Source organism: Wickerhamomyces ciferrii, contig 00084 (assembly GCF_000313485.1).
Source record: "Wickerhamomyces ciferrii WGS project CAIF00000000 data, strain NRRL Y-1031 F-60-10, contig 00084, whole genome shotgun sequence".
Lineage (NCBI taxonomy): Eukaryota > Fungi > Ascomycota > Saccharomycetes > Phaffomycetales > Wickerhamomycetaceae > Hansenula > Hansenula ciferrii.
In genome coordinates this window covers 15092-41428 of record NW_011887656.1, presented here as the reverse complement: position 1 = coordinate 41428, position 26337 = coordinate 15092, and the positions used below count along the sequence as shown (strand labels likewise).

The following is a 26337-nucleotide window of genomic DNA, read 5'->3' as shown; positions in this document are numbered from 1 at the left end:
TCTTGGGTTTGGATTTGTGCTCTTAACATTTTTCTTTCGCACGTCCGTTTGAAAGTTACGAAAAAAACCATCAACAAAGACAAATTGCATGGTAAGTGACACCAAAACTTCAGTCAACTGAATCACAAATCTATCTCATTCATCACCAAAAACAATCAATTTCAAGATATTCGTGGGGTCTGACTACTCATAGCTGTTTTTAAACTCAAATTTCATCCGTTGAAGCCAATTTTAGACGATATTACCACAAATTGACCCATACATAATAAATCAAAATTATTACTCAGTTAACCATAATAATCAAATATTTCAGCCATGTCTGTTAACCAACAAGAAAACAACAAACGATCTTTCAATGATATGAAAGTTGGAATACCCGTCAATGGGATCCCAGTTAATGGTACTCGTGGTCAATTTGCACAACAACAAGCTGTCGCTGCTGCTCAAGCTCAAGCTCAACATCGTTCATCTCCATTAGCTCAACAACAACGTCAACAACATCAATTAAATGGTAATACTCATAGTCTGAGAAGCCCCGTTCAAAGAAGAAATTATAAATTTGCAGAAACTACACAAGATTTATTGAAAAAATATGAAAATGCTGAACCAAGTCTTGAGTTTCACATACATGAAAATCATTATAGGTTTGGGAATCAAGATGGTAACATATCCAAGAATAGTCAACTGGTTAAAGATTTTTTAGAATATGTTGCAAGAGAAGAGATACCGCATGCTATCGTGGAAGTTTTGAGAGATGCTGGTATAAGGTTTTATGAAGGTTGTATTATACTCAGGATTTATGATCATAGAAATTCAATAGAGAAAGAAATCATCAATGAAACTACAAAACAAAAAGAAACCAAAAAAATACCAAGATCTTTTAAAACATTACTAAAGCCTACTCAATTATCATTATTTTATGATTTACTATATCAAACAGATTCTGCTTTACAAAGGTTTAGTGATCATTTGGGTATATCAATGGAATCTGAAATTCTAACATTAACAAAGAGAAATCTTGATTTAAGCGTACCTTTAAATCCATATAATTTATCTTCTGAACTAAGGCCAAAATCTGAATATCCAAAAATTAATAAAGAAACTGGTGAAGTGATACATAATCATAGATTAGAATCTACAGATCCAAATTCAAAAGCTTTCAAGCCATTCAAAGACTTACATGATGATTTACCACAACAAAACTCCGAATATGAACAATTCATGTTGATCATGAATGATAGAGGTCATGGATCATTAGGTGATACAGGTAGTGATCCAAGTCAATTTACAAGATTAAGATTTGTTGAACAATATAGATTGAAGAAGGAAAAAATGAAACAACAAACAATGTCTGCAAATTTAACAAGTCGACCATTTGGTTCAAATAGTGGTAGTTTAACACCTGGTCAACAACAACAGTTACAACAACAACGTTTATTACAATTACAACAACAACAAAGAATGCAAGGAATGAGTCCATTACAACAACAACAACATTTATTAAATCAACAAAAAACCTTGGCTCAGCAACAATTACAACAACAACAATCACAAGGGAAACAATCACAAGGAAATCAAAGTGGTAAACAAGAAAATGTTGACGAAGATGGTAAGAAAGTTAAAAAACCTAAGAAACCAACAAAAAAACAACAAGCAGCAGCAGCAGCAGCAGGGAAAACTTTACCTGGATATTCTGGGAAGACTCTGCCAGGTGAAGAACAACAACCAGCACCAAAAAAAAAAAGAGGATCATATAAAAAGAAGAATAAAGATCCAAATGCTGCAAATAATAAGAGTTGATATGACAATTATTTGGGCATCTTATATATAAATGAATCTAATGTTTTAATGTATTTTTGAACTTCTCGTAAGTTGTGTATACACCAATGAAAACTGTGATCATAAGTAGACTTCTAACACGTAACTAAATAATCATTTATTCATATATATAAATAGCGCCGTTGGAACATAATGCATTACTTTCATGACATATAAGATCAAATTTCTAATAATCACATAATTAAATCAAATTCTAAAATTAATACATATAATCATATTGTTCATTCTCTATCAACAATAGCCTTAATCAAAGCAAAAATTCCTTCTCTATCTTGTTCTTCATGAACCCAAAACCCAAAGATTTCACCTTCTAAATTCTTTATAATGATATAATCAGTTTGATATTCAGTTTTAATTTCTGATAAACCTAAAGTCCTACTATCATTTTTAGATAATAAACCTAAACTAAAGTTTTCAGGTGTATTTCTATTCATTATGATTATCCCATGATCATAAATATCATCAACATCGGTATCATCTTCTGATTTTTTTCTTGTATAAACAGCCATAACACCTTGATAATCTGTTTGTTCCCAATCTTGTGAATCATTAAATTTATAAACCACACAATGGGAAGTATGATATAATAAACGATCAATTTTTGGATCATAACGCCCAATGACATTGAATGTTAAAGTCTTGGTATATAAACTAAACTCATTATCTATGACTGTTTCTGGAGCTGGTGGAGTTGGTGTTTGTGTTGTTGTTGTACTTGGTATTTGAGACATGTTTTGTGAATTGTGAAAGGTATGTGAAACGCTTGTGTTTGTTTTGTGGTTTATTTCAATTTATTTTATGCTTCTGTTTAATCTATTTCTGATGGCAAATTTATAACAGTGAACATATAATTTCCATTTGGTGTCAAATTTCCAGATCTCTGTCTTATATAACAAAATCACTTCATGGAAGTCATCACTAGAATTCGCGGAAAAGTGAATTTAAGTAGTGGTGTTCGGGTTTTAAAGCATAATAATATCTCATTTACCCGGTGTTGATTTGGAAATTGGCACTAGTTTATAACTAAATTGTAAGCTAAAATCCAATCACAGTGGTTTATGATAATCTTGTTCAAAGTATGATTGTGTCATCGTGAAATTTTGGATTTGATGTTAGTGGATTGTTTGATCTTTATCACAAGTTGTGGAGATTAGCGATACAAAAGGCCTGCCTGAAACTGTCATATACACGATTGAACATTCTAGAAATTTGCAGGTTTATGTATGGTATATATTCAGCTAATCATGACTGCTAATATAGCCTCCAATTACCCGGGAGCTGCTATAAAACCGAACTGATTTGATTTCACTATTATCAGTACTTTACTATCGATATTTAAACTTCCAGATATTCAATATACAATATAATAGCCTCAATGCGTAGACGAAGTCACTAAAACCCGACTGATTGATTGATACGTACAAACTACTAATGATATATAGTCAATTGATCAACAAATTATAGGTCATATATTTGTATTATAGTTAAAACTTATAAGCCCACGCTTTCACCAGGAAAACTCATGATTTAGATTTTTTTCAAGATTTCTTCAGCTTTAGTAATATCTAAACCAAAGTTATCAGGTTCAACAATTTGTTCTTTAACTTTACCATCTTCAACAATCAAAACAAATCTTTTGTTTCTAATGTTACCAAAGAATGGAGTAGCATCGATAGATAAATCAGCAGCTTTTGCGAATTCAGCTTCTGGATCAGCAATGAAACGAACCTAATGAGACATAATTGTTAGTATCTTTAATTACTCAATAAAGTTGAAGTTATACATACATTACTACCTTCACCAAGTTGATCAGCCCAAGCTTTTGTAACAAAGGCATCGTTAACAGTGGAAACGAAAACATTGTAATTTTTGTTGGTGAATTCTTTCAAGTTTTGAACATAACCTGGAACATGACTAGCTGAACAAGCTGGAGAGAAAGCACCTGGAACACCAACAATGATACTTTTACCCTTTGAAAAGTGTTAGTAGAGACTTAATGTCAATTGAAAATGCTTGTAAATACATACTGATTTGGTCAATTCAGCTAAATCAACTTCATTACCTGGAGAACCTTCTCTTAAAGAACCAACAGATGGGATAGAATCACCAACTTGAAGGAAAGAAGCAGCAGAGGTTTTGAAAGTACGAGCAGCAGTGAATCTTGGGGCTCTTAATAAAGTGGAACGGAATTGGGACAACATTTTTGATTTTTTAATTGAGTATTCGATTCAATTGAGTTGAATTTATAAAGTTTTGTGAATTGAATTGAAAGAAGGAAGCAAGGATTTCGGTTTCTTCACCTTGGAAATTCACGAATGTATATGAAAAAAAAAATAGTTACAAAATTACAAACTGTGAAAGAGCGGAGTCCATGATTAATCAATGATTCGTTTCTTCAAGAGATTCAATTCAACTAGTTCGATCAATGAAGCTAAACAATGGCTAGGAAGTCTAGATCCTCAAAAGATACCCAGAAATGAATTTAAAATTACATTTAGTAGATCTTCAGGTCCTGGAGGTCAAAAAGTTAATAAAAGTGAGTATTAATGATCTACTCTATGAATACTACGTATAATTATACTAATGAGGTTTGTCAAAAGCCAGTTCTAAGGCTACAATCCAACTTAATGATTTAGATCTTGCAATTTGGATCCCTAAAGAAATCAAAACACAATTGAAATATAATAATTTCAGATATTTAACTAAAACAAATGGGTTAGTTATTCAAGATGATACACAAAGATCAAGAGAATTAAATACAGATCGATGTTTTATTAAATTAGTTGAAGAAATCAGAAAGACTGTTTACTTTGAGAATGAAGCAAGTCCAGAAGATAAAAAAAGATGGGAATCTATAAGGAAAGTTTCAAATGAAAAAAGAATTCAAGAAAAGAAAAAGAATTCTGAAAAACGTAAATTACGGAAAGAGAAATTTTGATACATATACAAGTATTGAAAATTATCTTGGTTTTGTTCTATCATGTATTTATCTGTATAATTATTCTTGTTTATTTATATGATGATTATGTTAATGATTTACCCTTTTGTAACCAAAAATCTCTTCTTTCATCTCTAGTCAAACTTGAATTTGAATTTTTCTTCTTTATCTTATTGTTTAATTTTTCATCATTACTTGAATCATCATCTTCATCTTCTAATCCCATTAATTTATCCACATTAGGCTTTGGTTTGTTAGTTTTGGATTCTTTAGTTTTTAAAGGAACAAAATCATCATCAGATGAAAGATCTTGTTCAGAAAAATATACTTTACTTTTTGATACAATACTTGCACCATCATCATTTAATGCTTCATTAATAACTAAACTTCTTTCATCATTAAAATCTCTTGCTGCACCTTTATATCTAACAACATTACCCAATATAGATTTCCCAATTCTTTGTTTATAAGTTGCTGTATCTAAATCATAACATCCATTAGTTAATAATTCATAAGCACCTGCAAATGCCTTTTTAATATCTCTAATGTTAAAAGAACCTCTACTTATATTATTTGAAGGATCTGAAGGATCTTGAATAGATAATGCAAATGATGAACGACCTTGTAAATCTGGATAATATTTTTTATTTAAATAACAAACATTATCAGGTTCAACACAAATTGCAACATTATCATAACCAAAATTTTTACCATATAATTCAAAAAATTCAATTAATAGCACACCTAAATTTTCATAAGGTGATATATTACCAGTTGATAATCTTGGATGTAAAATTAAAAATGAATAAACAAGACAAATAATTGAATAGCCACCAAGACCACCAACATGAACATTATTTAATTTTCTTGACGATAAAAATTGTTTAACAATTAATACAATTTCTCTTAACCCTGGAGTTTCAGTGATCCAAGACCGTATAGTTTTAGCAGCATCAATACCATTAGTTCTTTCAAATGAAACATCAATATGAATATTTGAAGTAGATTCAGTAAATTTAATAATTGGAACTTTTGCTTTTGCAATAACTTCGACATTTTTAGCTAAATTTTTTCTTTTTAAAAATGAAGATAATGAATAAAGAGAATTTCTTGATTCATAACCACCATGTTCTGAAACAATAACCATATCAATATCAGAACCTGGTAAATAAAGATCTGTTGCATAAGATCCAAAAACATGAACTTCACAATCTGGCCATAATTCCATAATAGCTTCTCGAAGTTTCCGTACAGTATTATTTCTTAATTCAATTTCTTCTTTTGATGGAGAAATATATGCAATAAAATCTTTAATTTCTAAAGTTAACCAATCAGCAATTTCTTTTTGAGTTGAATGATCATGATTTTTAATCCATGGAACATCATTTTTTATTTTTGTACCTCCAATATTTGGATTTGATTCATCATCATCCATTGAATATGCATCTTCTTCATTATCTAATTCACTTTGTTCATCATCTTGATCATCTGAATCTGAAAAATTTAATGAAATGAAATCATTATTATCATCAAGATCATTACCTGTTTTGATTGTTGTGTTTGTTTCTTCTTCTTCTTGGGGTTCTTGTTCTTTGGGTATCACTTCTTTAACTGATTCTCCATTTTGTTTGGTTTCATAATCAGCATCACTATCATCATCCACTAGTACAACATTATTAGAATCATTATTATAATCATCAACTAAATCCACACTTTGTTTAATTTTTTTACGATCTCTTTCATCCTCATCATCTTGGTCATCATATTGATCTTCATCATCTTCATAATCTTCATTCCCATTTTCTAACTCATCTAAAGTTTCATATTGATTTTCATAATTTTTATTATTGAATACATCAAATGATCTTTTTAATTTATTACTTGAATTTTTGATAAATTTTCCAAATTTTCCAGATTTGGTGTTTGATTCTTTTGAAACCTGTTTAGCAGAGTTTCCCATGATGTATGAATTCTTTGTCTAATAGTAGAGTATCTATTCTACTTTTATTTGATATCTATTTACTCTTCATCATATAAATTTCAAATTTTTTTGCAGTGAGCCGCTGAAAGTCAAAAAGAATTCGCGAAGTAAATAATCTGGTTCGGGGACTACACATATAACCTTTTACAAAACAAATAAATTTCAAATTAGCTGACAAAAAAACACAATTAAATAGCAAGTATTATATATAGAAATTAGTTATTATTATGATGGTATTCATATTCGTTAGATTTAAAGGATCATTTCCCTTTTTTTTGTGAGTTCTTAGGATATTAATATATTACATGTTTTTCCAACCACCATTAAAATCATGTTTAACATAATTTAAATCATCATTTGGTTTAAATTCCATAACATCATTATAAGCATTGAAAGTATTCATTGGCATTATTAGCACATCATCATAAAGCACAGGTTTAGAAATCTTGGTGAAATTTGTCCAACCAATGAATTTCCCATCTTCAATATTTATAGAATTTCTTTCTTTATGATAATGTTCAAATTCTTTATTTTTAATAATTGGTTTTGGATTATTATTAATAAATTTAAATTTTGAAAAAATTTTATTAAAATGTTTAAAAATTGAATCAGTGAAAATTCCAGGACCTGTCCAATTTAATATAGTGAAAATTGAATGTAATGTATGATATTCACGATCAATCTTAACATGATTTAATCTTTGATCAAATTTATTTAATGTTGTATCCACAATTGAATAGATTAGTTCTCTTAGAATTGGGTGACCAGGTTTTGATTTAAAAGTCCATTGACAAAATTGAACACGACGTGCCATTTTATATTTCCAATCTGGTAAATCAAAATCACCTTCAATACCAACAATAAATCCAATATTTGGAAATTCATTCAAATTGTTAGTTGATGATGGCATGTCTAATGATTTAATTAATGCTTTTGGATTATTATCGATCCAATCATCTAAAGATTTTAAATTTGAAGTATCAATATCAGAATAAATCCCACCTTTAGCAAAAATGATTAAATATCTTAGGAAATCAAATTTAAGGATATTTTTAGGTAATGTTTCAAAAGTTTGTAAGATCTCTGGGAAATCTCCATATAATTCCATAATTATAGATTGAATTTGATCATCAGTTATTAAATTATATTCATAACCAGATTGATCTGACCAAGATTTGATATATTTTAATAAATTTTTATTTGAGATTTGGTCAATTGGTTCTTTCCATGATTGCCAAATAATTTTTGGTATTGAATTTGAATTTCTATTATAAGGATATTTTTGTGATAATTTCAATCTTAAATCATTTGGTGAATATTCTTCAACATAATCTTGAAATGAATCATTTGATATTGATTGTTGTAATTGTTGTTGTTGTTTATTGAAAACGGAAGTTACGGTACCAGTTATATGAGTAGGATAGAAATAACACAATCCAACAAGGAAACTTAGCAGCAAACTAGTGGATACCAACAAGGCAACTGTTCTTTTCTTTGAATACCGTATTGATCCAGTTCTTATCTTGTGTAAAAGTCCAATGTTTTTCAATTTTGATGTTGAAGATTCCTCATGATGTTCATATTGATTTATATTAATTGAAGAGCTCTTTTCCCAAGAAGACTGGCTCTGATTTTCCAGATCGTCCTGGGAGTGGTTGTTCTTTCTGTAATAGATCACCTTGACTATGAGCCCACTGGCCAGTGTTTACCCTTGAGCTCTTTCTACAAAGTGAATAAAAGTTCAAGTATAAAAGAATCAAATGGAAATATTTTCATTTTGGGGTTGCAAAGATCTTTTCTGTACGAAATAAACATTTCCGAAGATTTGCAACGCACTGATTTACACGGATACGGACAGAGAATTAGGCAGAGTGTCCGTCTAGGAGTTAGGGAGAAGCTTCAAGCTAGGCAGAAGTAAGCCGGTGTTTACACTTTACTGATTGGAGCATCGAGCATAACGGTTAATTGACACAACACACAACACAACAAAGAACAACAACAGTGAAGGTAAACCGTAGAATAAGATACTCAGAATACTACAGGTCTCAATGATATATAATCTTCTCAAATATCAACTCTTCAGGCATTTAAATCAGCTTGTATATGTTGTGTTTTGATTTTATATGTGTGTATTACATTTCAAGTACACGGATGACATAATCTCGAGATGAGCTTCATAAAAAAATTTTAGACATCACTATAAAGAAATTAAACTATGTGTATAACAAAAAGTATTGTTTTTACTCTACAGAACCACTTCAAATATTAAAGATGAGTAGTAGTGCTGAAGAAGAAGATTTCGATATTGCTGGTAACATTGCCCTTGATGGCTCAGAATCTGAAGACTATTCAAGTGATGATAACTCTGATGTGGAGGTTCAAGATGAAATTATAGATAGTGATGATGAACAAGAATCTAATAATAAAAGACAAAAAAAAGATACAAAACTTATAACTACTACTACTACTCCTAAACAAAAGGGTAAAGACCTTTCAAATGCTTTCCCTTCATTAGAATTATCAGATGATGAAACTTCAAAAGAAAAAGCTAAAGAAGATGTTGATTTTGCAAATTATTTTAATATTAAACCTGAAACAAATAAAGCTAAAGCTGGTTCATTTGCTAGTTTTGGTTTATCAAAATTTATATTAAATAATATCTCCAAGAAAGGTTTTAAACAACCAACTCCAATTCAAAGAAAAACTATACCTTTAATCTTACAAAATAGAGATATTGTTGGTATGGCTAGAACTGGGTCTGGTAAAACTGCTGCTTTTTCTTTACCTTTAGTTGAAAGATTAAAAATCCATTCTGCAAAAGTTGGTGCTAGAGCTATTGTGCTTTCACCATCAAGAGAATTAGCTATTCAAACTTATAAAGTTATTAAAGAATTTTCAAGAGGTACAGATTTAAGAAGTGTATTATTAATTGGTGGTGATTCTCTTGAAGATCAATTCTCTTTAATGATGTCAAATCCTGATATTGTTATTGCTACTCCTGGTAGATTTTTACATTTAAAAGTTGAAATGCAATTAGATTTGAAAACTGTTGAATATGTTGTTTTCGATGAAGCTGATAGATTATTCGAAATGGGGTTTGAAGAACAATTAAATGAATTATTAAGCGCCTTACCACCAAATAGACAATCTTTATTATTCTCTGCTACTTTACCAAGATCTTTAGTTGATTTTGCTAAAGCTGGTTTAACAAACCCTGTATTGGTTAGATTAGATGCTGAAAGTAAAATTTCTGATCAATTAGAAATGGCATTTATTTCATCCAAAAATGGGGAAAGAGAAGGTAATTTATTAAATATTTTACAAGATGTCATTAAAATTCCATTAGCTACTCCAGAAGAATTGAAAAAACTAGATGCTATTAATAAAGAACCAGATTCTGATGATTCTGATCAAGATGATCAAGATGATAAAAAAGATCGTAAAAGAAAAAGAAAACATTTTAAAAAACCAAGATTACCACCTGCAAATCAATTACCATCAATTCATTCAACAATTATTTTCGTTCCAACAAGACATCATGTTGAATATGTTACAACTTTATTAAAAGATACCGGTTATGCAGTTTCTTATATTTATGGTACTTTAGATCAACATGCAAGAAAAAGACAATTATTAAATTTTAGAGCTGGGTTATCACCAATCTTGGTTGTTACAGATGTTGCAGCTAGAGGTATTGATATTCCAGTTTTAGCAAATGTTATTAATTATTCATTACCTGGTTCCTCAAAAATTTTCGTTCATCGTGTTGGTAGAACTGCAAGAGCTGGTAATAAAGGTTGGGCTTATAGTATTGTTTCTGAAAATGAATTACCATATTTATTAGACTTAGAATTATTTTTGGGTAAAAAAATCTTATTAACACCAATGCATGAAAAAAAATGTGAAATTTTAAAAGAACAACAAGGTGATTCTTATGTTGAACCAAAAATTTCTTATACTGAAAGAATGGTTTTAGGTCAAGCTCCAAGAATTAATGTTGAAAGTATGACTGAATTATTTAATAATATTTTATCTAATGATTATGATTTGAAAGTTTTACAAGGTGTTTCTACAAAAGCTGAAAAATTATATTTTAAAACAAGAACTGCTGCATCAATTGAATCTGTTAAAAGAGCTAAAGAAGTTAAACATAGTGGATGGGATGAACAAAATTTATTATTTGGTAAAAATCTTGAAAAAGAAAAGATTGATTTTTTGGCTAAATTACAAAATAGAAGACATAAAGAAACTGTTTTTGAATTTGGTAAAAGAGATGATAGTTTAGTTGATTTAATGAATACTAGAAGAAGACAAATTGCTCCAGTACAGAGAAGAGCCAAGGAAAGACAAGAATTATTAGAAAAAGAAAGACTTGCAGGGTTAACTCATGGTATTGAAGATGAAATTTTAAAAGGTGATGATAATGAAGTTGGTTATAGTGTTAATGATAAAGTTTTAGAAGATGAATTTGAAACTGCTGAACAATTATTAGAGAAAAAGAAAGAGAAGAAATCATTTAGAGATCCAAATTTTTATATGAGTCATTATGCTCCAAGTTCTGTTATCCAAGATCAACAATTAAACTTAAACAATGGATTTACTAATGATGCACAAAAGGCAACATTTGATTTAAATAATGATGATAATATGCAAGTTAATAAACAAACTCAAACCATGCAATGGGATAAAAAAGCTGGTAAATATGTTAATTCTAAATCAACTGATAAGAAATATATCATTGGTGAAAGTGGTCAAAGATTACCAGCTTCATTTAGATCTGGTAGATTTGATGCATGGAAAAAGGGTAAGAAGATTGAAGGCTTAAAAGTTGGTTCAAGAGAAACTGTTAATGAATTCACTGGTGTTAATAATAAATCCATTGGTAGTGGTGGTGGTAGAAAATTCAACCATAAGAAAGTTCAAGCACCAAGAGCACCAGATAAAAAGAGAGATGATTATCATAAACAAAAGAAGAAGGTTGAAAATGCTCTTGAAAAAGGTGTTCATGTTAAAGGATTCCAAAGAAAAGGTCAAGGATCTAATGAAATTAAATCTACTGAACAAATTAGAAAAGCTAGAGAACTTAAAGAAAAACGTCGTGAAAAGAATGCTCGTCCTTCCAAGAACTCTAAAGGTAAGAGAAGATGATCTGTATAAACTAATTCCAATCAAATACAAATTATGTATCTTTATGTTTGAATAAGTTCATAATCGTAAAATCCAAATGCAGCAATTACGGGCAAATTTTCGCGATCGATCACCGGTTCTCGATTTGACTTTTTGCGATTCCTGAAACGCTTCACCCTTGAAAGATTGCAAGGTTTTCTCTGATTTTAACAGGAACTTAGCAATTGACAAGTTTTGAGAGTTTAACAAGTATTGATTTTAATCAAATTGGATTAATTGAGCTGAATTAGATCGATAACTGCCTTTTTTTCAGCGTTTTTAAAGTCAAATTTCAAGGTTTGAAGGGAATTTTGACGAACGGACAAAAACATTACAAGGATAGAAAGACACACCTTAAGGGAAACTTGAATTCACAAACTATAAAGTAGGAATATATTCAATTGAGGGTAATCAAATTTCTACTATTATACTCCATTGAATAAAATTTGATCAAATTTAGGTCTTCAAGAGGTCATCACGTTGTATGACACCAAATATACTAAAGAAGCTCCACATCACTGGTAATAATAACAAGTCAAACACAACAAGCACTAATCAACAACCTTACCAAAGTGAGAATATGGAGTATCAACCAATCCAAGGTCAAGGACAACCTCAATATCAACAACCTCAACCTCAACATGTTCAACAACAATTAAATGTCCCACAACAACAGCAACCTGGTGGGTATGGAGTTGCTCAAGTTCAACAACATGGTATTTCAAGAGAAACTTCACCAAATTTTGCTGCTAATGCTGAAACTCAAACTCAACAAATTCAAACACCTCATCAAAGTCAACCTCAAACCATACAACAACCAATTACTATTGAACAATCTTTATTACCTCAAAAATCAACCGTTTCAAAGGGGAAATATACTTTAAATGATTTCCAAATTATGAGAACTTTAGGGACTGGTTCATTTGGTAGAGTTCATTTAGTTCGTTCAGTTCATAATGGTAGATATTATGCTATTAAAGTTTTGAAAAAAGCTCAAATTATAAGAATGAAACAAATTGAACATACAAATGATGAAAGAAGAATGTTAAAAGTTGTTGAACATCCGTTTTTAATTAGAATGTGGGGGACGTTCCAAGATGCAAGAAATTTATTTATGGTTATGGATTATATTGAAGGTGGTGAATTATTTTCACTTTTAAGAAAATCTCAAAGATTTCCAAATCCTGTTGCTAAATTTTATGCAGCAGAAGTTACATTAGCTGTTGAATATTTACATGCTCATAATATTATTTATAGAGATTTAAAACCTGAAAATATATTATTAGATCGTAATGGACATGTTAAAATTACAGATTTTGGTTTTGCAAAAGAAGTTTCCACAGTTACTTGGACACTTTGTGGTACACCAGATTATATTGCACCAGAAGTTATTACAACAAAACCATATAATAAATCTGTTGATTGGTGGTCATTAGGTATTTTAATTTTTGAAATGCTTGCAGGTTATACACCATTTTATGATAGTACACCAATGAAGACATATCAAAAAATTTTAGCAGGTAAAGTACATTTCCCATCATTTTTCCATCAAGATGCAGTAGATCTTTTATCAAGATTAATTACAGCAGATTTAACTAGAAGATTAGGTAATTTACATAATGGTCCTTCAGATATTAGAAATCATCCATGGTTTGCTGAAGTTATTTGGGAAAAATTATTAGCTAAAGATATTGAAACACCTTATGAACCTCCAATCACTGGTGGTATTGGTGATACTTCATTATTTGACCATTATCCAGAAGAACAATTGGATTATGGTGCAGGTGGTGAAGATCCATATGCCCAATATTTTGTTGATTTTTAGTCAACTATAACTTTTATTCAATTATACTTTATAAATTCACTTCTTCAACATATACAAAATTAAATCCAATAGTTTACAATTCATTATATTTCACTTTTCAACTTTCTTGTCATGATAAACTGTTCAAATAATATAGTTCTTTTAATTTAGATTTTATTTGATTGAAATTGATTGTAGTAATGCCATTATTGGTTCTGTATGAAAATTACCGGTCAAGTAAGAAAAATGTTTAGGCGCACTTGAAAAATGTAAACAAATGATACATCACATCAACAAAAAATTAAGAGTAAATTGCAAAAAAATCTGACACAATTGAATCAAATTAGAAGGATTACACTCAAAAGACCATCACCATCGGATTCTACAGGATGAGTTTCTATAGTCAGTCGTCTCGGCCACCTACAAAATCGTCATACACCAGTACAAGTCAACATTCATTATCAAGATCCAATTCAAGTAGAGTTGTTTCAAGTTTGAATAGATCTAAAGAACTGCTTTCAGTGGAAGAAGAATTAAAAGAATTATTGAAAAATTCTCATTTCAATGATAAACAGAAATTGGCCTTTTGGGAAATGTTGGAATCAACTTTTGATCTTTTCCAATCTCCTTTACAAAATGGATATCAAAATGAATCATTAATTGATTCTTCATCATTGGAATTATATAGTAAAATGCAATCACTTGTTACTGCTTTATCATCATTGATCATGAATGAAGAAGAAGAATTGGTAAAGAATGAAAAATCTATAGGGAATAAATCTAATGATTCAACGGAATTTTCTGATGAAGAGAATGATAATAATAATAATAATTCAAATTTCTTCAATGAAGCTAAATCAACAACATTCCCTAAATCTGCATCTATATCAAACTTAAGAATTTCTTCCCAGAATAATAGTAGAAGATCATCAATAAATCATCCACTTCATAACAATTCTGAATCAAGAAGATCATCAATATATTTCAAAAATTCACCAAATTTACAACATACTCAATTACATTCTCCTCACCAATTTGAATCAAATCCATTATCATCAAGATCAAATTCAATACGGCAAAATGATAAATCATATCATGGATTAAAACAAGATCATGGTAATAATCATTTGAAAAATTCTTTCAAAGCTTTACAAACTCCAATTCCAAGATCATTTTCTGGTAGATCTGAAAGACCAAAATCTATGTATGTTGAAAATCAAACTCCACCATTACCTTCTTATTCATCACCATTAAGAAGTAATTATGATCAATTTAATCAAGAATTTGGATCTGAAACAAGTTTTGATAATACTGCAGGACAAAGATCAAATTTTGGTAGACGTGATTCAAATTTATCAAATATTTCATCAAGATCTGTTAATAAATCGAAAAGATATTCAATGAGATTTTAATACCCTTATGAGCATATATATATATGATTAAATACAATGAGACAATTTATGATTTATTTTCTTAAAAATCTTTATTTTAGTATTATGTACATGTGAATTTAATTATCGTTATAACCAGAGACCTTGGAATATAAAAACCTTTTTTCCATTTTCCAAAATTTCATTTAAAATTTATGAAATGCTTTATGTTTTGTTGACTTTATGTTTTTTATCTTATTTCAATATATTTTATATACATCTATTCAAGAACAACTTTAGCACCTAAAGCTTCTAAAGCAGCCTTTATTTTATCAGCATCTTCTTTAGCAACGTTATCTTTTAAAATTTTTGGAGCAGCTTCAACGAATTTTTTAGATTCAACTAATGATAAACCTAATAAACCTTTAACTTCTTTAATAATCTTTGGTTTAGATTTAGCATCAAAACTTTCTAATTTAATAGCAAAAATAGTTTGTTCTTCTTGTTCTTCTTCTTTTGGAGCTTCTTCTTCAACAGCAGCTGGAGCAGCAGCTGGAGCACCACCAGCAGCTGGGAATGCAATATCTGGGATGTTTAATTGTGTTTTCAATTCTGAAATTAAAGAAGCAGTCTCTAGTAGAGTTAATTTTGAGATTTCATTAACAATGTTTGAAATTTTTGGATCAACTGGAGCAGAGTTTGATTCAGCAGCTGGAGCAGCAGTGGAGTTTAAACGAACAGCTGCGTTTAAGACTGATCTTCTTGGTAAAGTGCGAGCAGCACGGAGGGAGCATCTGGCAACGGAGTACATAATGGATTGGGTTGTGGTGATGGTGATGTGAATATCCAATTGTTGATATTACCAACTGTGTTTTCAATTAATTGATATTTTGAAAAGTTTGAAAAAATCGTTGATGAAAAAAGTTATGCAGCGGTTTTAAAAACAACGTGTTTTGAGATTTGTGCACAGGTATAGTTGACTTTCACGAAAATGAAGAATTGGAAACTTGTGTTTTGGCAATTGATAACAGTGGAAAGACAGTCAGGTATCCAACAAGACTTCTCTTAGAGCTGTGCAAGATGACCTCCTTCAGATTCTGTGGTGAATGGTGAGTATTTCTGTGTTTTTCCTGGTGTTTTTAGGGTGAAATATGGATTGTTTTGCAATGAATTAGAACTAACAAATTAGTAACAATATGTTGTATCCTAAAGAGGACAAGGCCAACAACCAGTTGTTATTCGAGTGCAGAATTTGTAACTATGTGGAACATGCTGCTAGACCATTGGTGTACCGTCATGAACTTATCACAAACTATGGGTGAGTATTGATATATATTAGTATGATATTTTGTGTGTTTGATATTAACAATTATAGTGAAACTGCAGGTATTGTGCAAGATATTGGTTCTGATCCAACTCTACCGAGATCTGATAAGGAATGTCCAAGATGTCATGCCCATGAAAATGTGTTCTTCCAATCCCAACAAAGAAGAGCTGATACTTCTATGATTTTGTTTTATGTTTGTTTATCATGTTCACATACATTTAGAAGTGTATGAATTTGAAACCACCAAAGAAAATAAAAATGAATTTAAAAAGTGAATGGGATAAACTTTCATTGCCTAATATTTAGGATATGAGTTGATTGAAAATAATGATTACTGATTTACAATACATTCACAAATGACAATAATGCGTATATCTACAAATTTTGCTCAAGATCTAACGAAAACTACCCCCAAAATCCCACAAAAAATAAATAATATTGTACTATAGAATAATAGATGAAATTAATACCTATTGAACTATTGAATCGTAGAACGTTGTAATATTGTAACCTGATATATGGTTATTGGTAATATGTCACAGACTCTTCGGGCGCGATGCGTCAAATTAATTTTTGTTTACTTAAATTGTTCTTGATACATTAAACATTTTACAAATCCTAATAAACCAACTAATTATCTAGACAATTCTCAAATGGCTGAATTCCTAAAAGATATAGATCCAAGAATCATTGATCCTAAGGACCTAGATCCAAGAATCTCATATGATCAAACTGAAGACCAATGGTTATTTGAAGATCCTCAAACATTAGAAAGTTTCCAATTCAATGATGTTTTAGAAAGATGGTTACCAATTGAATCATTAAATGAAGATTTAAGTGATGCTCAAAAAGAATTACAAGAAAAGAAAAGACAAAAACTTCAAGAAGTAAAAGAAGCTAAACAAGCTAAATCAAAACAAAAAGTTTCTACTGCTGTTTATGTCTCGAATTTACCATTAGATACAGATGTTACTGAATTAAAAGAAATTTTCTCTAAATATGGTATTATAGCAGAGGATTTACTCACGGGGAAATCAAAGATCAAATTATATACAAATGAGCAAAATGAATTTAAAGGTGATGCTCTTGTGGTGTATCTTAAACCTGAAAGTGTTGAATTAGCTGTACAAATGTTGAATGAAACAAAATTACGTGTAAATGGAGATGTTATTTCAGTTCAAAAAGCAGAATTTAATCAATCCAAAACTGAAGATAATGAAAAGAAACACAAGAGACCTTTGACTGAAGAAGAAAAATCCATTATAAGGAAAAGGTTGAAAACTTTGAATGAAAAAGTTGATGATTGGAATGGTGAAGATGATCAAATTAATCCAAAATGGATAAGGACTGTGATAATTAAAAGAGCATTCACTTTAAAAGAATTAGAAGAAGACCCAGATGCATTGAAAGAAATAGAAGAAGATATGATGGAAGGTTGTGAAGAATTGGGTCAAGTGGAAAAAGTTATTGTATTTGATCAAGAAGAAGAAGGTGTTGTGATGGTTAGATTTTATAATAGTGAATCCGCAGTTAAATGCATTGATGTAAGTTAAAAGTGTCTTTTTATAACTTATGCCATAATAAATACTAACAACAATATAGAAAATGAATGGAAGATTCTTTGGAGGTCAAAAACTAGCAGTTACTAGATATAATGGTGAACATTATAATAAATCTGAACCCAAATCTAAAGACAAAACAGATAATACCCCCATCAGAATCCCCACAGGAGTCGAAGATAACGATGAAGAAGAAGAAAGGATCCAATCGTTTATTAAACATGTTGATGAAGAATAGATTTCAATTTATAATAAATATCCATATATTATGTTGTAATATCGTACCATTTATTTCCGAATTAGGAAGTCTAGAAAGATTTTTTATTGATTTTTATTGATTTTTTTTTCCAAAGCGAAAAAAATTGAAATCGTTGAAAATGAAAAGCGAAGAGCAGTGAAAAAGTAGACACATACAAATATTTGATTCTTTTAACAATTGAATTATCATTTAATTTTTAAAACTTGAAATGCCTCCAAAGAAACAAGTTGAAGAAAAAAAAGTCCTTTTAGGTCGTCCAGGTAACAATTTAAAATCTGGTATCGTTGGTTTAGCTAATGTTGGTAAATCAACTTTTTTCCAAGCTATTACTAGATGTCCTTTAGGTAACCCAGCTAATTATCCATATGCTACCATTGATCCAGAAGAAGCTAGAGTTATTGTCCCATCTCCAAGATTAGATAAATTAAATGAAATTTATAAACCAAAATCTTTAGTTCCAGCTCATATTACTGTTTATGATATTGCTGGTTTAACAAGAGGTTCATCAACTGGTGAAGGTTTAGGTAATTCTTTCTTGTCACATATCAGAGCCGTTGATGCTATTTATCAAGTTGTTCGTTGTTTCGATGATGCTGAAATTATTCATATTGAAGGTGATGTTAATCCATACCGTGATTTAGAAATTATTTCAAATGAATTAAGATTAAAAGATATTGAATTTTGTGAAAAACATTTAGAAGGTGTTCATAAAATTACTAAAAGAGGTGGTCAATCTTTAGAAGTTAAACAAAAAAAGGAAGAAGGTGAATTAGTTTTAAGAATTATAGAATTATTAAAAAATGGTCAAAGAGTTGCTAATCAAAATTGGACTCCAAAAGAAGTTGAAGTTATTAACACCATGTTCTTATTAACTGCTAAACCATCAATCTATTTAATCAACTTGTCTGAAAGAGATTACATCAGAAAGAAGAACAAACATTTATTAATGATTAAAGAATGGGTTGATAAATACTCTCCAGGTGATGTTATTATTCCATTCTCTGTTTCATTAGAAGAAAGATTATCACAAATGGAAACTGATGAAGAAAGAGCTGAAGAAGAAAAAAAAATTGGTGCTACTTCAATGTTACCAAAAATTATTACTACAATGAGACAAAAATTAGATTTAATTTCATTCTTTACCGCTGGTGCTGATGAATGTCGTGAATGGACTATTAGAAAAGGTACTAAAGCTCCACAAGCTGCTGGTGTTATTCATAATGATTTAATGAATACCTTCATTTTGGCTCAAGTTAACAAATATGAAGATATTATTGAATACAAAGATGAAGTTGCTCTTAAAGCCGCTGGTAAAATGTTACAAAAAGGTAAAGATTATGTTGTTGAAGATGGTGATGTTATCTACTTCAGAGCCGGTGCTGGTAAAAACTAGATCTTTTATATATCTATATTGTAACTTGTCTTTTGCATGAAATGAAGTAAAAGAGTTATTAAGTTAATATAATGATTCTTTTTGGATATATTTACAAAGTAATGTAGATTTTTACATCTAATTATAATCGTATTAAATATTGTACTATATACAAGCTTTCCAACATCATTATTTAAATATTTAACCAAAAATTGAACTCAAAAATCCACCTTCCTTTTTCTTTTCACGTTCAGCTTTTGGAATAAAAGCATCATATTGTTCTTTGATTTTCAATGGACCAGTTTCTTGATCATAATTTCTACCCATAGCATCAACAAATTCACCATCAGAATCCATTAAATAAAAGAAAATAGAATGATCAACTAAATAATCTTGACCTGGCTTAAGAGTTGGAGGAGTTGAAAAATAAACTCTATATTGTTTACAAATATTTTTAACTTGTTCATAAGTACCAGTTAATCCAATAATATCTGGATGGAAATCTTCTAAATATTCTTTAACAACTTTAGGGGTATCTCTATTAGGATCACAAGTTATGAAAATTGGTTGAACGTTAATATTTTGTGATTTTAATTTATTTAACCAAATACCTAATTTATCTAATTCATCAGGACAAATATCTGGACAATGAGTAAATCCAAAATATAAGATATTGAATTGACCTTTTAAATTTTCATTTGTAAACTTATTACCATTATGATCAATTAATTCAAATGGACCACCAACTAATGGTTTACCATAACCTCTATTAGCTTCAGCTTCTTGTTGAACTTTTAATTTTCTCTTCTCTTTTGTAAAGAAATAATAAATAACACCACCTGTAACAGCCATTAATAAACCAGCTTTCCAAGTAGCAAATTCCACACTACCAGATCCAACATTTTTTTGTGATTTTGTTTGAGTTCCACCAATAGGTATTCTACTTAAAGGTTTTCTCTTTGGTGCAGTTGATTGTGATTGTGATGGGGTTTGATCAGTATTTAATTTAGCCTTTTCTTCATTGAATCTTAAAAGAGAAGAGCCAAAGTTTCTTCTAGCAAGTAATGATGATGTCACCAATCTTTTTGAGCAAGTCGCTCTTACCATAGAATTTCTGAACATCTCCGAATATTCTTTTTTGAACTCAAGAGAACTGAAATCTAAAGATCCAATCTTTAACGAACCATTTATAATTTAATTTTCAAGTACTTGAGCAAATTCGCGAATCTTCGGCCTCTGCCAACTCACCGGGTCGATACTTACATAATCTACAAAAGGAGCAGTGTAACCATTTCCGCTTTGGGTCGCTTAGCCAAATTTCAATTTGTTTGCCTAAAACAGCCAAAAGTAAACATAAATAAACAAACTGCAAACAAAACAAAAATTTACAAGTGAAGCACAGCTCAGATTCAGAAAATGCGGTAGATTAGAACCACAAATCTGAAACTTTTCCTTCTTTTGAAACCTTCTTTTTGTTTTTTTAAAAACTATCAAAGCTCATTTAATCCAATTGAACCATTCTAATAACTCAAATCTATCAAAACAACAAGATTTATTAGAGAATGAGTGGTCCATTTGATTACAACAACTTCGGGCAGGACCCATCTAGACCTCAACCGGCTTTGACTAATGAATCTCCAAAGAAATATCAAAACACTGCTAATTTAGGTCAAAGTGAATTCAATGGCTTTCCTCAACAACAATCTTCAGCTGGAATCAAGTATTCACCAAGAGTTGACTTTGGTAGAAGACGTCAAAACAACACATCAACCGATGTTTATGGTACTCCATATGGATCTCCTGTCAAAGCGAATCCAATATTAAGCCCAGCAGGCTCTACAACTCCAAGAAAACACTATGCTGAATTGGAATCACCAAAAAGAAAGAAACAAAATGCAGTTATTGTTATTGATGATGAAAGTGATCAAGAAGATGATATCTTTGGTGCTTATCGAGCTGGTTCTCATGATATAAACCGCTCAGCAACTGGAAACTCTAACTCCACAGCTAGTTCATCAAGAATTTTACCACCTCCAAAACCTATCTTTTCAGCTACAACTTATGCTGCTGCTAATAATGGATATCAACCAGAAGCTGATTCTCCAATACAATACCCACAACACACCGATGAAAGAGTCAGTAGTGGTAGTACTATTTTATCAACTGAAAGTGATCCAAGAGATCCTTTTGCTAATGATCAAGAATTTAACCAAAAGGAATTTAATGAAAAATTAGAAATACAAGATTCAAATTATAGTGGTGCAACTTATGATTATGATTTTGAAAATGATAATGATGATCCATTAGCTGATGGTGATTCAAACAATGAATTTGACGAAGAATTTATGCAATATGAAGTTCCATTAGATGCCCAACCACGTCGTAACAGATCAACAATTCGTAAATCAGTTAATTCAGAAAATGGTAATTTGATCTTGGAAAATCCAGTTCCAACTAAATTAGCTTCATTCTTACATAGAAAAGATGAAGATGAATTTTTATTCATGAGATATTCAGCATGTACTTCTGAACCTGATGATTTTGTTGATGCTGGTTTTACTTTAAGAGCTGCTAAATTAAACAGAGAAATTGAATTATGTGTTTGTATCACCATGTACAATGAAAATGAAGTTCATTTAACACGTACTTTACATTCTGTTATGAAAAATGTTGCATATTTATGTCAAAGAAATAGAAGTAGAATTTGGGGTCCAGATGGATGGAAAAAGGTTCAAGTTGTTATTGTTAGTGATGGTAGAGCTAAAGTTAATGAAAATTCTTTAGATGTTTTAGCAGCTATGGGTGTTTATCAAGATGGTATTGCTAAATCTTATGTTAATAATAAAGAAGTTAAAGCTCATTTATTTGAATATACTACACAAGTTTCCTTAGATCCAGATTTAGAATTCAAGAGTGTTGAAAAGGGTATTGTACCAGTTCAAGTCTTATTCTGTTTGAAAGAACAAAACAAAAAGAAAATTAATTCACATCGTTGGTTATTCAATGCATTCTGTCCTGTATTAGATCCAAAAGTTGTTGTCTTGTTAGATGTTGGTACTAAACCAAATTTATCTGCATTATACCATTTATGGAAGGCATTTGATAAAGATTCTGATATTGCTGGTGCAGCTGGTGAAATTAAAGCTATTAAAGGTAAAGGTTGGAATAAATTATTAAATCCAATTGTTGCATCACAAAATTTTGAATATAAAATGTCAAATATTTTAGATAAACCATTAGAATCTTCATTTGGTTATATTTCAGTTTTACCAGGTGCTTTATCAGCTTATCGTTATAAAGCATTGAAAAATCATGATGATGGTACCGGTCCATTAAATTCATATTTTAAAGGTGAAAGTCTTGATGTTGGTCCAAATAAAGATGTTTTCTCAGCAAATATGTATTTAGCTGAAGATAGAATTTTATGTTGGGAATTAGTTGCTAAAAGAGATGAAAAATGGTTATTAAAATATGTTAAAGAAGCTCAAGGTGAAACAGATTTACCAGAAGCTGTACCAGAATTCATTTCACAAAGAAGAAGATGGTTAAATGGTGCTTTATTTGCTGCTATTTATTCACAATTACATTTTAGACAAATTTGGAAAACAAATCATTCATTTGGTAGAAAATTTGCTCTTCATATTGAATTTTTCTATCAATTTATTCAATTATTGTTCTCTTGGTTTTCAATTGCAAATTTCTATTTAACATTTTACTTTATGGCAGGTGCAGTTAGTGCAAATGATTTAATTCCTCATAATGGTGGTTATTGGTTATTTACAATTTTCAATTATATTTGTGTTGCATGTTTAGCTTCTATGTTTATCATTTCAATGGGTAATAGACCTCAAGGTGCTACGCATTTATTTATTACTGCAATGGTTTTATTATCAATTTGTTCAACTTATGCATTGGTTTGTGGGTTATTCTTTGTTTTTAAAACAATGCATGAAAAAAGTTCTGGTAATGATGAAGTTACAACTGGTGTATTTATAAACATTGTTGTTTCATTATTATCAACTTATGGTCTTTATGCTATCATGTCTATCTTATATTTGGATCCATGGCATATTATTACTTGTTCTATCCAATATTTCTTATTATTACCATCATATACTTGTACATTACAAATTTTTGCATTTTGTAATACACATGATGTTTCATGGGGTACTAAAGGTGAAAATAATCCAACCAAATCATTAGGTACTGCCATTATTAAGAAAGATAGTTCAGGTCATGAAATTGTTGAAGTTGAAATGCCATCTGATCAATTAGATATTGATGGAGCTTATAAATCAACATTAAATAACATTTCAATTCAAAGATTAAGAAATAAACAACCTGAAAAGGAACCAAGACAACCAGTTTTAAGTGAAGATTATTATAGAGATGTTAGAACAAGAGTTGTTTTAACTTGGTTAATCACAAATTTGGTCTTAGTTATGGCAGTTTCACAAGTCTATTCAGCTACTGAAACTGCAACAAATAAATATTTAGCATTCATTTTATGGTCTGTTGCTGCCCTATCTGCTTTCAGAGCATGTGGTTCAACATGGTATTTGATCACCAAATATGCTCGTTCATTATTAGAAATGAAGCATAGATATGAAGATGGTGGTCATCAAAATTCATTTTCAATGAAAAGATGGTTCAAAAAATCTGATAAATAATTGATCAATAATTTGAATCTCATATAGATATACTGTACATTATTATAACAAAACTATTTAATATCCATTCGTTAGTTAATTTAATACATAAAAAGTCGATACCCAGGAAAACAAAAAAACAAATTGTAGCATAAAAACAATAATACTAGACTTCAACTTATCTTACAACTATTTTTCTATTAAACTCATAACTATTTTTTGATCATTGAAACTTAACTATACATAAATATTAATATTAAATCCGTATCTAATTTTGTGAAAATATTTTTCTTAATTAAAAACTTCTTAGAAATGGATTGCTTTACCAAAAGTAGCCATAGCACCTTCTTTGAAAGCTTCAGATAAGGTTGGATGAGCATGACAAGTTCTTGCAATATCTTCTGTTGAAGCACCATATTCTAATGCTAAACCAGCTTCAGCAATCATTTCACCAGCATTAGCACCAATGATATGAACACCTAAAACTCTTTCAGTTTCAGCATCTGCTAAGAATTTAACAAAACCATCAAAATCTTGATTAGTTTTAGCTCTTGAGTTAGCAACAAATGGGAATTTACCAACTTTGTAACTAATACCAGCTTCTTTTAATTGTTCTTCAGTTTGACCAACCCAAGCGACTTCTGGATGAGAATACATAACTGATGGAATGTTACCGTAGTTAACATGACCATGACCTTCAGTAATGTATTCAACGGCAGCAATACCTTCTTCTTCAGCTTTATGTGCTAACATTGGACCGAATGTAACATCACCAATGACTCTAATGTGTGGGTGTTTTGATCTGAATTCTGAATCAATAACTAAACGACCTCTCTTGTCAACTTCTAAATCTAAAACTTCAGCGTTTAAACCTTCAATATGTGGTCTTCTACCAACAGCGACTAATAAGACATCGGCATCAATAGATTCTTTTGTACCTTTTTTAACATCTTCAACTTCAATGTTAACAATATCACCATTTCTAGTTGCACTTGTAACTTTAGTACTTAATTTGAATTTCAAACCTTGTTTTTGTAAGAATTTTTGTGTAGTTTTAGCAACTTCACCATCCATTGAAGCACCAATAGCACCTTGGAATTCAATGACAGTAACTTCAGAACCTAATCTTGAATAAACTGAACCCATTTCTAAACCAATAATACCACCACCAATAATGGCTAATTTCTTTGGAACTTCTTTTAATGATAAAGCACCAGTAGATGAAACAATTCTTTCTTCATCAATAGTGATACCTGGGAATGGGGTAACTTCTGAACCAGTAGCGACAATGATGTTTTTAGCTTCTAAAGTAGCATCTTCACCACCTTCAATGGCGTTAACTTTAACGGTATGTTCGTCAACGAATGAACCTGAACCTTTATAATAAGTGACACCGTTTTTCTTGAATAAACCTTCAATACCAGAAGTTAACTGTTTAACAGAAGTATCTTTAGCTTTTTGGAAATTTTCAATGTTTAATTTAACATCACCAACATCAATACCTCTCTTTTGAGTATCATGTTTAATTGTGTGATATAAATGTGAGTTGTTTAATAAAGCTTTTGATGGAATACAACCAACGTTTAAACATGTACCACCTAAAGTACCTCTTTTTTCAATACAAGCGGTATCTAAACCTAATTGAGCAGCTTTGATAGCAGCAACGTAACCACCTGGACCACCACCAATGACGACTAAATCATGTTTTTCTGATTGAATTGTTAGTATCTTTATAAGCAGTTAGTTCTAATATCACAATACTCACTGGTAGCAGCATCAGCTAAAGTTCTGATAGCAGATAAATTTGTTCTTGCGATACGAGTGATAGGACGGCTGGTTATTGATCTAAGCATCTTCTCTGTGTTGAATCTATATGAATATTAATGGACTGGAAGGGGAGGTTCTCGAGTAATGTAAGAGCCAAAAGAAAGAGATCACCTAAGCACAAAATAACAATTAAAGATATATGATTTCCAAATACTTTTGAATGAAATGTTTTCGTTTTCGATGCCCTGCAATTTAATCTATACATTTACAAGAAGTAGTGCGCACCACCCATTTTTACCCGGATCC

General features: G+C 30.3%; 15 protein-coding genes across 15 annotated transcripts; 8 read left to right on the top strand and 7 right to left on the bottom strand.

The window, feature by feature from the left end:
• Nucleotides 1-315: 315 nt before the first annotated feature.
• Nucleotides 316-1800, top strand: SPT20 (Spt20p; the record flags this gene model as incomplete). Its single annotated transcript, XM_011276270.1, has 1 exon — nt 316-1800. The coding sequence occupies one exon, from the start codon at nt 316-318 to the stop codon at nt 1798-1800; it is 1485 nt and encodes a 494-aa protein (XP_011274572.1).
• A 260-nt stretch (nt 1801-2060) lies between these two features.
• Nucleotides 2061-2570, bottom strand: DCP1 (Dcp1p; the record flags this gene model as incomplete). Its single annotated transcript, XM_011276269.1, has 1 exon — nt 2061-2570. One exon carries the CDS (start codon nt 2568-2570, stop codon nt 2061-2063), a length of 510 nt encoding a protein of 169 aa, XP_011274571.1.
• A 796-nt stretch (nt 2571-3366) lies between these two features.
• Nucleotides 3367-4040, bottom strand: BN7_3146 (peroxiredoxin family protein; the record flags this gene model as incomplete). The annotated part of the gene is made up of 3 exons (XM_011276268.1): nt 3367-3567; nt 3627-3781; nt 3863-4040. 3 exons carry the CDS (start codon nt 4038-4040, stop codon nt 3367-3369), a joined length of 534 nt encoding a protein of 177 aa, XP_011274570.1.
• Nucleotides 4041-4221: 181 nt separating this feature from the next.
• Nucleotides 4222-4777, top strand: PTH4 (Pth4p; the record flags this gene model as incomplete). Its single annotated transcript, XM_011276267.1, has 2 exons — nt 4222-4379; nt 4444-4777. The coding sequence occupies 2 exons, from the start codon at nt 4222-4224 to the stop codon at nt 4775-4777; spliced, it is 492 nt and encodes a 163-aa protein (XP_011274569.1).
• An 85-nt stretch (nt 4778-4862) lies between these two features.
• BN7_3144 (Poly(A) RNA polymerase protein 1) lies at nt 4863-6737 on the bottom strand (the record flags this gene model as incomplete). Its single annotated transcript, XM_011276266.1, has 1 exon — nt 4863-6737. One exon carries the CDS (start codon nt 6735-6737, stop codon nt 4863-4865), a length of 1875 nt encoding a protein of 624 aa, XP_011274568.1.
• A 322-nt stretch (nt 6738-7059) lies between these two features.
• On the bottom strand, nt 7060-8714 carry BN7_3143 (glycosyltransferase family 32 protein; the record flags this gene model as incomplete). Its single annotated transcript, XM_011276265.1, has 2 exons — nt 7060-8422; nt 8689-8714. 2 exons carry the CDS (start codon nt 8712-8714, stop codon nt 7060-7062), a joined length of 1389 nt encoding a protein of 462 aa, XP_011274567.1.
• Nucleotides 8715-9029: 315 nt separating this feature from the next.
• On the top strand, nt 9030-11906 carry DBP10 (ATP-dependent RNA helicase DBP10; the record flags this gene model as incomplete). The annotated part of the gene is made up of 1 exon (XM_011276264.1): nt 9030-11906. One exon carries the CDS (start codon nt 9030-9032, stop codon nt 11904-11906), a length of 2877 nt encoding a protein of 958 aa, XP_011274566.1.
• Nucleotides 11907-12408: 502 nt separating this feature from the next.
• Nucleotides 12409-13749, top strand: BN7_3141 (cAMP-dependent protein kinase; the record flags this gene model as incomplete). Its single annotated transcript, XM_011276263.1, has 1 exon — nt 12409-13749. One exon carries the CDS (start codon nt 12409-12411, stop codon nt 13747-13749), a length of 1341 nt encoding a protein of 446 aa, XP_011274565.1.
• A 368-nt stretch (nt 13750-14117) lies between these two features.
• BN7_3140 (Interferon alpha-10) lies at nt 14118-15140 on the top strand (the record flags this gene model as incomplete). Its single annotated transcript, XM_011276262.1, has 1 exon — nt 14118-15140. The coding sequence occupies one exon, from the start codon at nt 14118-14120 to the stop codon at nt 15138-15140; it is 1023 nt and encodes a 340-aa protein (XP_011274564.1).
• A 238-nt stretch (nt 15141-15378) lies between these two features.
• MNP1 (mitochondrial 54S ribosomal protein bL12m) lies at nt 15379-15909 on the bottom strand (the record flags this gene model as incomplete). The annotated part of the gene is made up of 1 exon (XM_011276261.1): nt 15379-15909. The coding sequence occupies one exon, from the start codon at nt 15907-15909 to the stop codon at nt 15379-15381; it is 531 nt and encodes a 176-aa protein (XP_011274563.1).
• Nucleotides 15910-17078: 1169 nt separating this feature from the next.
• CUS2 (U2 snRNP complex subunit CUS2) lies at nt 17079-18222 on the top strand (the record flags this gene model as incomplete). Its single annotated transcript, XM_011276260.1, has 2 exons — nt 17079-17973; nt 18053-18222. The coding sequence occupies 2 exons, from the start codon at nt 17079-17081 to the stop codon at nt 18220-18222; spliced, it is 1065 nt and encodes a 354-aa protein (XP_011274562.1).
• A 229-nt stretch (nt 18223-18451) lies between these two features.
• On the top strand, nt 18452-19636 carry OLA1 (Obg-like ATPase; the record flags this gene model as incomplete). Its single annotated transcript, XM_011276259.1, has 1 exon — nt 18452-19636. One exon carries the CDS (start codon nt 18452-18454, stop codon nt 19634-19636), a length of 1185 nt encoding a protein of 394 aa, XP_011274561.1.
• A 180-nt stretch (nt 19637-19816) lies between these two features.
• Nucleotides 19817-20737, bottom strand: SCO1 (Cu-binding protein SCO1; the record flags this gene model as incomplete). Its single annotated transcript, XM_011276258.1, has 1 exon — nt 19817-20737. The coding sequence occupies one exon, from the start codon at nt 20735-20737 to the stop codon at nt 19817-19819; it is 921 nt and encodes a 306-aa protein (XP_011274560.1).
• Nucleotides 20738-21177: 440 nt separating this feature from the next.
• On the top strand, nt 21178-24285 carry CHS2 (chitin synthase CHS2; the record flags this gene model as incomplete). Its single annotated transcript, XM_011276257.1, has 1 exon — nt 21178-24285. The coding sequence occupies one exon, from the start codon at nt 21178-21180 to the stop codon at nt 24283-24285; it is 3108 nt and encodes a 1035-aa protein (XP_011274559.1).
• A 285-nt stretch (nt 24286-24570) lies between these two features.
• LPD1 (dihydrolipoyl dehydrogenase) lies at nt 24571-26117 on the bottom strand (the record flags this gene model as incomplete). Its single annotated transcript, XM_011276256.1, has 2 exons — nt 24571-25973; nt 26084-26117. 2 exons carry the CDS (start codon nt 26115-26117, stop codon nt 24571-24573), a joined length of 1437 nt encoding a protein of 478 aa, XP_011274558.1.
• Between the last annotated feature and the right edge of the window lie 220 nt (nt 26118-26337).